This window comes from Daktulosphaira vitifoliae, unplaced genomic scaffold (genome assembly GCF_025091365.1).
Source record: "Daktulosphaira vitifoliae isolate Bord-2020 unplaced genomic scaffold, ASM2509136v1 Scaffold_4, whole genome shotgun sequence".
In the NCBI taxonomy this organism is placed as follows: domain Eukaryota; kingdom Metazoa; phylum Arthropoda; class Insecta; order Hemiptera; family Phylloxeridae; genus Daktulosphaira; species Daktulosphaira vitifoliae.
The window spans coordinates 13,934,300-13,949,735 of record NW_026099575.1 but is presented as its reverse complement, the minus strand read 5'-3'; the positions used below and the strand labels follow the sequence as shown (position 1 = coordinate 13,949,735).

Below are 15,436 nucleotides of genomic sequence, written 5' to 3'. Positions count from 1 at the left end.
GGTGTTCAGTAAGTCAGGAAACGGGTATCTATTGTTCTCATTGTTACAAACAATGAGAACTATAGAAACCCGTTTCCTGACTTACTGAACACTCTGTATATATGGTATCAAAAATTTTCTTTAAAATTGAACTACAAATTGACTATCGTCAATTCTTAAAAATAATTTATATAAAACAATTGTTTTTGGAATATTTTTTGTAATTACGAAAAATAATATAAAACGTATTATAAATACAGTCCTCTATTGTAAAAAGTATAAAATGTCATATATATCATAAGTTATGAGTTATCAGTTAGATCTGTTTTACTCTGTATATAGAATGTAACAAAGGTATATAACGCAATATTTTCAATGTTTATAATGTAACAAAATTCTGGAAAACAATATTTTTCATACACAAGTTGTAACAATATAATATAGAACTGTGGTTTTGTACATACAAGGTTTGTCAAAAGTAATGATCAAAGAAATTGCTTAGTTAGTTCACTTCTATAAAGTTGCAACAGGCTTAGATTAAGGAGGAATGAACGCCCAGTAGCCTGTTATCTTAAAGGGCCCGTCACAAATTTTGTTTGTTATGATTAGTGATAAAAATGTCACTCGACAACATTTGTTATAAAATCTAAGATAGAGTCTTATTGAATCATAAAGTAATACTTTATCATAACACCTTCGTCATTATTTTTCTCAATTTTTGTTTTGTTTTCATGATTTGTAAACTTAAATTTGCGTTTTTATTTTTAATGCTTTTATATTATAAGACACTGGTTGTTTTTTTAACAATAATTAAGCCATAATATTAATAGAATAGTGGTGATAGAAGTGAGGTAACTAATTATCGCCCCATATCTAAGCTTAATGTCTTACCAAAGTTATTTGAAAAATTATTACTACCTAAGCTTGCATATACATTTCAACCTATTTTAGTTAATAATCAACATGGCTTCCGTTCATCAAAATCAACTATAACAAATCTTCTTACTTTTTACACTACTTTAATATCCGATATAAGCTCTGGAGGCCGCGTTGACGCTGTGTATACTGATCTCAAGAAAGCTTTCGATAATGTTGATCATTCAATTTTGTTAAAAAAGCTAAGACTTTTGGGTGTAGGTAATCCAATGCTTGCGTGGTTTTCTTCCTTTCTCAAAAATAGAAATCAACAAATCAAAATAGATAATTTTACTTCGAATATAATTAATGTTACTTCAGGTGTACCACAAGGTGGCCATTTGTCTCCTTTACTTTTTATCATTTTTATTAATGATTTATGTCGAATTTTTCAACACTGCAACTATCTGCTTTTTGCGGATGATCTTAAGTTATTTATGACCATTCAATCAGTTGATGATTGTGGTAAATTACAATCAGATTTAGATAAATTCAGTTTATGGTGTAAAAAAAATGGATTAGTAATTAATACAAATAAATGTCATCAGATAACATTTACTCGATCTAAAAATGTAAATATTAATCAGTATACGATTGATGGTTGTAATTTGCTCAATGTTTATAGTATTAAAGATTTAGGAGTTATATTATCCAGCGATTTATCTTTTTCTAACCATATAGATTATATTTACAATAAAGCCTCACGAACACTTGGCTTTTTGAGAAGAAATTGTAATGAATTCAATAATATTTTGTGTATCAAAACCTTGTACATTTCTTTGGTAAGATCAATTTTAGAATATGCATCTATTATTTGGTGTCCATATAAAATAGGTGAAATTAATAGAATAGAATCTATACAAAGACGTTTTTTACACTTCATTTCTTTTAAGTCTAGGGATTATAATGTGTCGATCGATGAAATAGGAATCTCTCTTGGTTTAACTTCCCTTGCTTACAGGAGAAAATGCAATGATGTTTTTTGGATTTATAATCTCCTTAATAATAATGTAGATTGTCCAGAAATTTTAAGTCTAATTCCTTTTAATGTTCCTAATTTTCATCTCCGATCTAATAATTTATTTTATGTTAACTCATATCGTCAGAATTATAGTTATTATTCACCGGTCAATAGAATGCTACATTTTTGCAATTTAATTAAAAATTTTGATTTCTTTAATGACCATTTAACCAAGTTAAAATCTATTTGTAGTGATGTATTTTAATTATTAATTTTGTATGTTAATAATTTAAACTTCTATGTATGCTGTACATATTTAATTATTTAGATATTTTGTATTTATATTCTGTACTCATTGCCGTCTGTGGCCTACTCAATATTTATTTGTTTTTTTTCTGTTTGATTATGTTGTGTATTGTATATTATAAAATAAATAAATATTGAAATAAATAAATAAATAAATATTGAATCTCATCTAAAACATGATAATCCAAGGTTATTAAAATATTGTTTTTCTAATTATTAACTGAAAGAGGATTATTTGGGATAAATTAAATGAGTCTTCAAATTTTAGTAACTTATGTTGTGTCTATGAAATTAGTTCATCTTTAAAAATTTGTATTAAAAGTTTTTTATACATAATCTGCTAGATAATATGTTCCAAACAGTTTTAGATTTTTTACTTAAAGCCGAATACAATGTTGTTGACTTTAGTATTAAGTATATTATTGATATTTTTTGTGCATGTAGTTAAAAATTTTCCTAAAATGTTAGTATTAAATAATTAATTGATATTTTCAGTTGTTTCTTAGTAACAATTATTTTACGGATTTGAGTTAAAGTGATTAAATGCCGTCTAATTTCTTAATAATTCTTGTTATATATATATCACTATAGTGATGAGTCTTTACGATTAATTAATCCAATAATTCATTTTGAAAAATAAGTATAGTTTTATTGTTTTTAAATATTAATATTTATATCTTTTAAATGATAATTTTCTCGTTTTCTTTTCTTTTTTTGTATCTGTAAAAAACTTCACCTCGGACGGACTTTGATAGAACAATAAATTATTATATTTGCTGCAGAATCATTACTATTAAAAATAGGAACTTAACTGTGATGCAATCCGATGAAAATAATAATTAATGTATTGAATGTCTAAAAAATGATATGAAAAAGTGTCCAATAACAGAAATTGATAAATATGTTACATGTACGGCTGTTTTTCGTAAACTTGTAAAAAAATTGTTTACGGTGCCTTTTATATAATTTATATCAAATATAAATGCAAAACATTATGGACGTTTTAATATATCTATCAAATATATCCTAAATTGCACTTTAAATAATTAAAGAACACCAATAATTATTATTAAAAATATTTTATCGACTCTCTGCTAACATAGAAAATAATTAAAGTATAATTAATAACACGTTTATATTTGTTAATAAATAATAATAGATATTATTACATTGTGTAAAGGTTCAAAAAACAATAATATAATTTTTAAACGTTCAGTTTGATTAGTTATAATATTATGTTATGGCATCCACGTTAAGTTTTAATACATAAATATAATTTAATAATACAGCGTGTGAGAATAAAATAAAAAATTTGCAACAACTGCACAAATGTAACACAATATGTAAACTGTCCGTATCGTATTACATCATTTACGTGTACAATATATTCAATATATGATATTGTTAGCGTTAATGTACATGAATAATATGGGACACCTAATTTAGTGTCGAGAAATAGGAAACTTAGTAGTTGGGTGTACAAATTTATATTTAGACAACAAAATATTGTAGTGTGAACTAAGTAAAGGTTTCGTTTAAAGTAAAAAAATTGAATAAAAATTTACTATAATCTAAGCAATGAAAATCGTACAATAATAATAGACTATGTTCTTATTTTACAAGCGTTGTCAAAGTATTTGTTTAGATTGGTCGCGATGGCTTTTCGTTCGCGCAAACTACCTCCCCGATAAAGTCGGTGCTCTTGTGCGTCATTGTTACCAAATGTCCTGCCGCTAGAAGAATACTTGCTCATGCTTCTGAAGTACTCGCGGCGTAAATCGGCGGCCGTTTTGTGTGGTGTGGGGGGCGCCGTGGCTACGGTGATGGACGACGAATGGTTCACCGATATTTCGTCGCAACTGTAACTCGAATCGAAATTACTGGTGGCCGTCTGTTCGGGAGTGTCCGGCTTGTCAACGTTCTTGCCACTCGACGGCGGCTTTTCGAACGAGAGCTCGGACGACGGCGATCGCTTAGCGTTGGCACCCGCAGACTTACGGCCGTTTATGCGAGGCAACGAGTTGTATCCGCTCGACCCACTGGACGGATACTTTTTGGCCGCTGTTTTGTCCGCGATAACGATACTACTTCCTGCTACGCTACAAGTCGTAGTTACTGCTGAAGCATCGCATCGAACTTTCCTGGGCAACGTGGCACTCCGGGTCAGCCTGTCTGGCCATTGCTGTTTTTTAGTTTCGCCACAACGCTGATCCTGTAAAGTTATAAAATCGATTAAAATTTGTCCACGATACTATTATTATTTGGCAAGTTAATAAAATACACGTTCTAAGAAAAAAAAAAAAATTAACAAAAGATCATGTGGTGAATTAGGCTCGACAGTTATTATTAATTTGATAACACAAATTTATGATAACACACATATCCATTTAGTCACAATTTGTCACGCACTCCGAATTTCGTTCTTCTTTTACGTACAGTAAACCAAAGTCGAAACGTGTCGGTTTCAAAGATATTTTTTATGAGTTGGATTTTAGGAATGTAATGTATAAGTACAGATACATTGTGCAAGTATCCACAAACGGTGAGGAACATGAATTCTTGCTGACGCACACTAGCATAATGCAGCGAGTCTCCGCTCTTTTATAAATTCAAACGTAAGGGAGTTCGGTTGATTTTTTAGTACGTGTAGTATGACTTGCGAAGACCATAAACACATATATTATTGCCCGGGAAAATCCAACATCTTTATCTGCTTTGTGACGTAACAGCGACAAGACTAACTACCGACTGTCGTATTTGAATGGAACCAACAAACAATAATTGATTGTTTATCCCATTCAAGCAAATTCGCTGTTTAGTTGACGCACACAACTTTCATCACTTTTTTTCATTAAATAAGTCTAAGCGACTGTATAAGAGAACTTTTTTTTATTTAAATCATTTTAAGAAATGCTGAGAAAATATTGTGAATAATTATTACTAGTTATTTAATACTAGATGAAAATGCTGGACAAAAAAAAAAAGAATAGAAACCACTAAGTGATTCTAAGTAGTTAATATTTTTCAGAAACTGAAAAATTACGTTTTTAATTATTAAATCATTTTATTATTTTGTTACTTCATTTTTCATAAATTTATTAAATAAATATTATGGATGTTATTTACTCAGAGTTGACGTTTAAATTAAACGTAAACACATTATCTGCTTGCTGAGTACAATTTTAATTATAAAATAGAGAAATATTTTATTGAATGTTTGTATTACAGTTAAAAGAGAGAAATAATTTTTATAAGTATATATCAACAAAATAATAATGTGATAACGCTTACGTTATTTGTACAAACTATTTAACTGACTACTAAATATTGTTTAATTTTGTACAATTAAAAAAATTACGCGTGCATCAACTAGTAATTATGAACAAACAATATTATTGTTTATAATTTTAAACGATGAAAATATTTACAATTATTCTGATAAAATCGTTAACGAGACGTAATAATTTTTAGTAATTCTGAAAAAGTAACGGTTTTGTTTTTGATTTTCATTAAATATAATTGATTGTGAAGTTAAACGAAAGTATTAATAAACTATTTAATAGTTTTTAATAAAATTTTATGACAACCTTTAAGTAATTCAATGACATATTTTAAGTGTATCTGCGGTCTTAATAGAATATGAGCAAAGCGATAAAAATAATAACTAAATATCATGAAATTGAGTAAATATTAACCTGGTCAGTTTGAGTAGAAATAGTCTGTTGAGGCTGTGCACTCTTGTTGAACCATTCTTCTGGCGGAAATTGAGTGGCACAACAATTTGACTTCCGCGTTTTAGAATTAGATCGACGGCTACCAAATAGTCTAGAAAATATTCCTGGGGACTTTCCTAAAAAAATTAAAGTAATTGTTTAATCAGTATGTCGGGTCAATGAAACATCCAACAGTTGTTCGACGATTCGTACTTGACTCTAAAATTCCACTCGTACCATTGTCTTCGGTTTTGTGTTTGTTTGATATAAGTCTCATTGAACCACTCCGTTGAAGTGTATTGGCCAAACGTCGACTGGTCGAACTGCCCTTCAGCGAATTGCGCCGTTCCAATTTCCGGGTGTTTCTGGGTGACAATTTTTTGTCGTTCAGATTACCTAAATAATAATACAATTTCGAATATATTGATTATCAAAACTCTTCAGGACACATCAAGTGAATACAGAACTAACTACAGATAAATGATAGTGAAAAAGAGATTAAAAAAAAGGTCACTTGTAACACTAGCAAATCGTGCATGTGATTAAGAAACTAAGTCTCTCGCCTCGCAGAGAGGTCCTTTCACTACAGTTTAGCAATAAAAAAAAGTGTAAACGAGTCAATATAGGAGGCCTAATAAAACTATAACGGCATATATTTTTATCGTTTTTTTAACACTGTAGGTGTACGGAATACTTAATGAATGTCGTTGACACGTTTCCAACATACTGTTTTTGGTTCTATAAATATTACATGCTTTTTGCCGCTATCGAAAACGGTATTCGTTGCAATTACTAATGTTAAGTTTTATGCACAGTGACCCAGTTTACATAGTCGGTCAAAAAAAAAAAAAATCTGAATGTCTAAGAAGATGACAAGTAATTCACCTCCGGATATAATGTCGGCTAAGTTGGTCTGAATGTTTTGATGTGTCTGATCGCCATCTCGGATAGTTTCGATGTCACCGTGAACTTTTACATACGCTTCTTCGGCAGACATCAAGAAGCCTTTTCTGCTGGGACTACAGTAACGACTACCATTGTCTAAACGAATACTATGTACTGGGCTAGCCGTCGTAGAGCCCACGAGTCTTTGAACTTCTGGTGTTACTACAAAGTAGCCTTTTGATGTTTGGTATACCTATAAAAAAAGATTCAATAAATTTATACTGCCAATTTCAGAAAGATATCCCGATAATTTTGTGATTCTAATATGAAGGAAAATAATGATTTAAATCAAATTACTGAGACATTTCGCGAAGCCTTTGAAAAAGTACCATCTCTCGAAAAATATGGTTTCAAAAAAAACGGCTTTAAATTTATGGCCTTCTATAGGAGTCACAATGTGTATAACTTATGTTTTGAGTATTTATATTAAGTTCAAGTAAAATTTTATACAATTTGCTTGTATAATTAGGTAGATGATAATAAACTATTATGAATTATATGAAAATGTCAAATATCACAAATTACGATATATTGCCCTCTTGCACTTGTAGTGTGATATTATCACTTCTATATATTTATAGAATATTAAAATGTTGTTTTCTTTTTTTTTTTAATAAAACTATATTACACCATCTTTTATAGAATATGGAAGTAAATATAGAACGACAAATTACAAAAGGGATGCATTGTAAATTAATATATTATTATTAGAAAATTGTTTTTTCAGAACTTCCTTGATTACACGATAATTATAGTTAATGGTTTGCTTATTTGTTCTATTACAATAATGTAAATTAGAATTTCTACTTAATTTAAATAAAATATTGGCGAACATTGCTGCCTTTAATTTTGGAATGAAATTTATAATTCGAAAAACTTATAACTTTTAAATACTCTTATGCTTAATTTAAAATGATAATTTTTAATTTTATACAGAAAATCATCTACAATACTATTTTTTAAATATTTTACTTGACTTGGAAAAATTATTGCGATATGAGGATAGCTGATGTGGGTGTGGATGTTGTGGGATATCATGTCAAGTGGAAGTTTAGAATAAGGGTGGCCGACCCCAAGTAGTTGGAATTAAGGCGAGGAAAAAGAAGAAGAACAAGAAGACTTCACTTAGAAAAATTGAATAAATGTAGTAAAAATGTATTTTAATGGGACTTTTAAGGAGTGATAAAGGATTGTTAAAAATAACATTATGTTCTATATAACCATTTAAAACTATACCTTGTTGTCAGACATCAAATTGACCATGGCATCATAAATAATTTGCTCGGACGGTGGTTGAATGTTCGAAAAAAATATACTCAGAGCCGACCGAATGGTGTCGATAGTGGCATTCTGATTGGCGCTAGTCAACTCCAGAATGACTAGACACAGAGCTTCAGATAAAGGAGTGAATTGTCCTTGGTTGAGGTCTTCCACAACGCAATCTTCAACATCTCCTGAAAATTATAATCAATTTCGTGTTCAATAAATATTAATGTTGATATGACTAAAAAACAATTAACATGTCTCAATACACTTACCGACTTTGGTGATAACGTAGCTATTGGGTGGCCTCAGTACGTTTCTACACCATGCTCCTCTGATTACTTCCATGGAACAAGGGTCGCTGGTGAGTAACAGGACTCCGGGTGAAACGTATCCTTCGTACTTGGCCACTTGCATTGCTTCTACGAGACTCCTATTCCAGACGCATTTTAGATTAGACTCCAAAAAGCTCTAAACAATACAAAAGATTATTACTTAGCATATTTAAATTACAATAGTTTTAAATTGTAAATACAAATATCAAAATTGATAATTTATTTTAATAGTACTTGAAAATTTGTAAAAGAATTGTGTTAAAACTATTACAATTTTATGAAACACTAAAATATTAGTCTTGTGTTTTACAATGACACTTAGAACATTATCAAAGTTAGTTGAACTATTTCATAAAAGTAGTTGGACCTCTTTGTGAAATACTGTTATGCTAAAATTTAGCATAGTACATGATTAAAATAATCAGCAAAGGTGATAAACTAATAAATAATAATCTAATTTAAAAAAACTTGAAGTTAACAAGCCAATATGTATATTAAAGTATCCATTAATGTATCGGTTATGTGGTAAATGAATAATTCATAATGTGTGTTTAATTACTGGTTTAGGACAGTGGTGGAAACTACTTATGTGATAAGGAAACGTGAGACATATGAGGAAGGATTGACTGTATTGGTCATCACAGGAATACTGATTGCTGCTTTTTATTTATAGTCAGACTTGCCTGAAATATGAGATATCCATTGTCGTACATCCAATACGGAGATGCTTCTGTTTGTTGTGGGACATATTTAACCAATGATTGTTTTTGTAAATGAATTGCCAAACATCTCTTGAGTATGTAATGACATCTACATCCCACCACGGGGGAATTCTTGGCAATACTTTTGCGACTGTTCATCGCTATAATTTTTAAAAACAAAAGTCTAAAAAAAAATAAAAAAATATTAGTTTAATAAATTATTTAACTATATTAATTTGTCAAAAAAATATTTGATACTAAAAGTCACTCTAATTAACTTTATTTATTTTAAATTTAATTTAATATAGTAAAAATTAGTGAGATGATGTTTACAAAAAAAGCTAATTGTTTTCACTTTCCCTGTTTTGTGTAAAAATAAATCGTATCTGGTTTGGAAAATAGTACATCTGACAACAAGTTAGACTAATGGGTAATTCTAAAATGGCTAAGTAACTGCCAATTAAAATCATAGGCATATAAGTTGTAAAAGTTGCTAGTGAGTCATCAATGAAGTGTATAATATGAAATAATTGATTAACTAAAAAAAAATGTGAAACTTGAAATAATAAATACAACTATTACAAAATAAATTATTATTTTTTATATTGTTTTAGAAAAAACTAAAAACATACATATATCATACGATTAGATATGATGCTAGTTCTATTATAGAAAAGATAAAATTGTATTAAACTTCATTAGGTTCACAGGAATCATTACATTTTCAATGGCTAACACAATCATATAACACTTGGCAGATTTTAGTTGAATCATTTTTGCGGAAAATAAAAAAAAGTAATTCACACAATTATTTGTTTAAAGTTTAGTTACACTAAATACAGTGTAAACATATTCGCACTGCCGCCTGTTGAGAAGTAGTACTTTGCTACAGGAGACCAGTTTCTTGGTCAAACTGGTTTTTATGATCTGCTACGGCATGTCCGATACTTCGTCCACAGTTTCCATTGATGCAAAAAATAAACGTACTCGTACACAAACATAACTATGACTTTCACATTTTAATAGAAGGCGACGGCGGTGCTTTTTATATCGATCATTATTAATATAAGTAACTAGCTATAGACCTAGTGCAACTTGACTCAAGAAGCATACCATTAAGTATATCGATAGCTGCTATCCAAATCAAAACGTACTCTGACCACTGGTAATGCAACTTATTGTAATCTAGTTAATATCTTTTTCTACGACGGTTATAGAATAATTTATTTTTAATTTGCCTACCATAGTCGTTTTTATAATACAATACATTTACCGATTTTTTATTCCCAAGAATAACAAGGCAAGACTTTCACGAGACATTTTATCTCTGTATCCGCAATCGGATACTCAAGTGATGATCTATGGACTCTAACTGTCAGTATGTGTAATAATAATAAGCAATAAGATGACGAATGTCACCAACGTTTGAGCTCAGAAAAAATTAATCTTCGGTCGTAATCCAACATCAGCACAGGTCAAGCCCATACATTTTCTCTCGTTTAAATTTGTCCACAGAATCTTTTATTTATTTTATACACCGTCATCATAATATTGTGTAATTTAATTTATACGCTTAATAAGCTCGATCGTTTTATATTAATAGTATACGATGTACTATATGGTTTTTTCAGCCAAGTTTTCAAGTCAAAACACAAAACGGCGTTCAATATCATGTTCTTGTGCAATTTATTTTCCTTTTACTTTTCTCATTAATAAACTTAATTTAAAAATGGAAAAAATCACTTAATATCTAACTAGTAGTATTTTATATTAAATTATAAGTTTTTAAAAAATAGTTTATATCCATCAATTATATACTATGCGTGTCATTTATGCAGAAATATAGAAAATTATTGGATTTTCGAAGCGAACCGTTGATTTCAAATTAACGTTTTATGTAACTACTTTCAACGACAACTATAATCTTTCAAGCAGAATTGAACGTAAAATCAGGCAATGAGATGTTTTAATGGTTAAATTTTGTATTTTATTTACATCCAAAGTAGAAGTTTTGTAATTATTTGTGTGCAATACACGTATACGCTAATATACTGTGGTCAGTAATCACGTTGAACAAATGTAGCACAAATTTCTCTGAAAAATAGTAACATATGTTTGGATCTAGTAAATATTGTTGTTATAATACTTCTGGTTACCATATTATAATTGCACCACTAGTAGACACTTACTGAGAATTAATATAAAGCACATCTAGAAAGGCCTGCAATAATCTTCATATCGATCATTTTTATTTAGATATAAAACTTTCTTGATAATTCGACAGCTTTCATCATAAAGAAGAGTTCGAATCTCTAGTTTAAGAATCAATTAGACATCATACAGATGCGAAAAATAACTACTATACAATAAAGAAATATATCTACCATATAGATACACATAACTTACGATATTCTTAATTGAGGAAGCGAATTTGATATCAAATGGGTCGTCTGTCCCGGAGAACGTTTGTGACGTGTCAGCGTTTGATTTTTCCCGCTAAACGGTTGTGTCACGTCGATACAGTATACTTTGTGATAATATTACAACTGTAAAGTCTAATTACTTAACCCACAGAATAAAGTCAGACGTGTATGTGGTGTAACCACTGAGTTGTTATTATTTTTTTATTTCTAATCTCTCATTTGTAAGACTTGTTCGTCGATGTGTTTACACCCACAGATGAGATAACGCACGCCTGTGCGGATAATTTTTTGAAAAAGTACCTTTGGGCTTAATAGGTGACGCCGAGTGTAAAGTAAATATCATGAACATTAGTTTTCAAACAACTTATAAAAATAGAAAATTTACTGAAATGAACTGAAATAGGCAATAAATGATACGTGGGATATGTAAATATGAGATAACGCCGTAGTTTCATACGAGTTAGAAATCTCGTAAGTCATAAGAAATGCAAATTGCGAAAACAGACATACAAGCGATCTGTGTATTTGGAACAAATGTCAATCTATACACAGTTTATAAAAAATGTAATTGATTGTGTGTATGTTTGTTGATTTATTAAACGAATATTTGACTGTATTGGAGAACCAAGAGGTCGTGCGGATACACCTACGCAGTTTTTCCTCGTATACTAATCACCTGTTACGAGCCAGAGGATAATTGTAAATTATCGTACACACGAATTATTGTTATGAAATGAAAGGGAATAAAACGGCACAAGTTACTCGCGCTAGTAGTTTATAAATGAACAATTTGTTTTTTCCCTCGTGACCCGCACACGTTCCAGCAGCACAATTACAATAATGAAAAAAAAACTATAGCTTTATGGCACGTAACAGAACAGTGTTTGGAAAAGAATGATTTAGGAAAACTATTAATACCATATCTTCATACAGCTGTTTAAATTTCAAACACCTTTACAATTATTATAATAACCGTATTACTATCGACACTATGCTTTTTAACCAGCACGTTATCGGCGCACAACTTTAAACCATCTGTTCTGATGCATTTGGGTCATATCGTATGTGTAATATTCGTGCACATTCAATCCATCACAACGATGACTGGGCCATTTCCTCTGCGTCCATTCACCGATCAACCCGAGATAGTGCACTTAAACTGCCGTTGTTTCTTTGCTCTAAGTTATAACAATGTGTACCTACATATTATTATATGCACGCATAACTACAACGCTGACAATTCACTTATTCTCGACAGTGTCGTCGTGTTTCCATTGCACACAGAAAGAAAAGAAAAATGTGTTTCGAAATGACACAGAAATGTTTCCAACAATAATTATTTACTGCACTCCGAGACTCATCTCTTCGGACATCTACAATGGATGACGCGTTAACCATTAACAAACGCATAACCTCGAAGTTGCAATTAATGTTCAGCGACAGATTTGAAATGGAAGAAGTCAGTTGTAAAATTTAAACAACTTAGTTATAGACGTTTCAGTTTTCGCAACATAATTTGTTTAAGCATTACTGAATTTCTTAGGAATTATTTAACAAAGACTTGGGTTATTATTAAATCACTCTTGTGCTAGCGAATTATTATATTTTTATTACTTACAATTTAATTGTTCATGGCCTTCACTGATTTTTTTTATCAGAATTACATAGGTACCACGTATCGATAAAATTAGTTTCGATCATATAAGCAGAAGATTTATGATTTTCCGGCACAAGTTTTCAGTACTTGGATCACGAAGAAATTCTTTATTTATGATTATTGTGCGTATCCGTACTTTCGAATTAGAAACTACCAAGTATTCCTCTCTTTTAGCGTTCTTTGTCAATATAACTTCTCGAGTCTCTTTAAAGAAACGTGCGGTATAGTGTATATACAAAACTCCCTCGCAAATGACCACATAGCACGCGTTTCTCCCCAAAACGAGCAGAACGTCTGCCTTATGGGATTTCGTCAACGCAGCTGCCACTGTTGACTGATGAGGGGGACAGAAACCTCGTGCCAAAGACGAGGTTTGGGGATAAAATACCCTATGAGTGCAGTGTAGAAAACTCTGATAATATAGTCGAAACTCGATATTGGTTTTCTATATCACAGAGCGTTATATGAAAGCGGGAACTTGTTAATGCTCAATAATAATAATGTTACATCGTGTGTTATGTGCGTTTACGTTAATGGATTTGTATCAGATTCACAACCTTGAAGATACATGAGATAACTGCTATTGTTTTCTATTTTAATGCGATGGCCGTGATTTCTTTACGATGTATCGATAACAATTCGCCAATTCAAATTAAAATGACTGGTGTATGTTAAAAATTATCTTTCGAAATTTATGCACATTCAGATGACCATGGAAAGGTTACGACTTCACACAAAAGGTGACGCTCTGTTAGTTTTCAAATCGTCACAGCATCCGAATTGCTCGTATTTATTAACATGTTGTCGCAGCAAATATTTTATTAACCAAAATAAATAGACTAATGATAAATGTATTTATCAATAGTATTTTAAATGAAATAAATCAACTGAATTAGGCTCTTGAAATAGATCCAATTTGGAAGGAAACTCACTGAACCATGCGACTTTCATAAATAAATCTTCATATTAAGCTGATGTAGCATTGCACGCAGTAGTAGCAAGTATTTTTTGTTGAAAATCATTAATAGAAATATATATATATTTGCTATATAACAAATGCACATCTTAACTAATATCAGTACTACTTCAAATAATCATAAAGAATCAATTAACGACATAAATTGGAAGCAAAGTTTAAATAGCGCAATAGATAAACGAAAAAATGACAGAATGATCTGCTATACTTTTTCAATTATTTGGTAGTCTGGCTCTCGGATTAAAAATACACACTGCCTATAACTATGGAGCATATTATTGAGTTTGAAATGGAACAATATACCTACGTAAGACTAAACCAGCACGAAAAGCCGTGGTCTTGTTACAATATCGTAACATATTAACCATCGTGATACGTCAACACGCCAAGTTAAAGCTTTCGAAAAAATGTTAAACCACGATTTTAGGTTTAGGTAATAAATAACAGTATCTATTGGTAGTGAACAAGCCTTCGAAATGTAAACACCAGTTGTTGCAATAATAAACTATTAATTAAAAATATGAAAATACAATTACTCTACTAAGTGATTTTCTTTTATTGGGAAATAAATTAATCCATTATGTAATTCAAACAGTACTAATAAACGGAGTTTTTGAAGATGTGCTGTTTCGATATTTTTATGTTTGCAATCCAACCGATTTCTTCTGCTACAGCGACCGAGTGTTGTCAAAAAAAAAAAAAAAATGTTCGGCTGTTACAGAGACCGTCACCGAACTACACCATCTTCGGTGCGAACTGATTTTTGACAAGGTCGGTAACTACACGTGCTGTACGTATGAGGGCAAAAAACGGGGGGTTCGCCCCAGAAAAGAGATGCCGCCGTGGCTTGGCGGCAAGTAGCCCGAGCCCCGTGGCAGCATAGTCGTCGGCACACTACAGCCGAGTTATGGAACTGTTTAATTGTGTGACGTGGTGGTTTGTTTCAGCCGGCGACAGCATTCACGGTGCACTAACACGAGTCGCCGGCCTTGTACGGCGTGTAAAAATCTATCTGCTATCTCTGAGTCCCGACAGCATAAATTTTACTTTAATTATAACGTTATTATGTACCTGCGTTATGTGCGCGCGTACACGATTTCCTATGATAACGCGGACCGCAACGCTCCTTCGCAGCATAACCGTGTAATATCAAATTACATTATAATTTCCATTATGATGTTTGAGTATCTCTACGCATGCAGACATTGAAAGTTGTTGGTAAACGAAAATAAATTGAAAAAAATTAATGTTGACTAGATACT

At 31.0% G+C, this 15,436-nt stretch overlaps 1 protein-coding gene across 1 annotated transcript in view; it reads right to left on the bottom strand.

The window, feature by feature from the left end:
* Nucleotides 1-3,275: 3,275 nt before the first annotated feature.
* Nucleotides 3,276-15,436, bottom strand: part of LOC126905691 (storkhead-box protein 1) — a 28,225-nt gene continuing 16,064 nt past the window's right edge. The window contains exons 2-8 of the mRNA XM_050685661.1: nucleotides 9,101-9,302; nucleotides 8,358-8,553; nucleotides 8,056-8,273; nucleotides 6,760-7,012; nucleotides 6,088-6,270; nucleotides 5,857-6,011; nucleotides 3,276-4,373 (exon numbers count right to left, since the gene is read on the bottom strand). Of these exons, the coding sequence (XP_050541618.1) occupies nucleotides 3,765-4,373; nucleotides 5,857-6,011; nucleotides 6,088-6,270; nucleotides 6,760-7,012; nucleotides 8,056-8,273; nucleotides 8,358-8,553; nucleotides 9,101-9,277 (1,791 nt within the window). The 5' untranslated portion in view covers nucleotides 9,278-9,302 and the 3' untranslated portion in view covers nucleotides 3,276-3,764. The remainder of the gene's footprint in view (nucleotides 4,374-5,856; nucleotides 6,012-6,087; nucleotides 6,271-6,759; nucleotides 7,013-8,055; nucleotides 8,274-8,357; nucleotides 8,554-9,100; nucleotides 9,303-15,436) is intronic.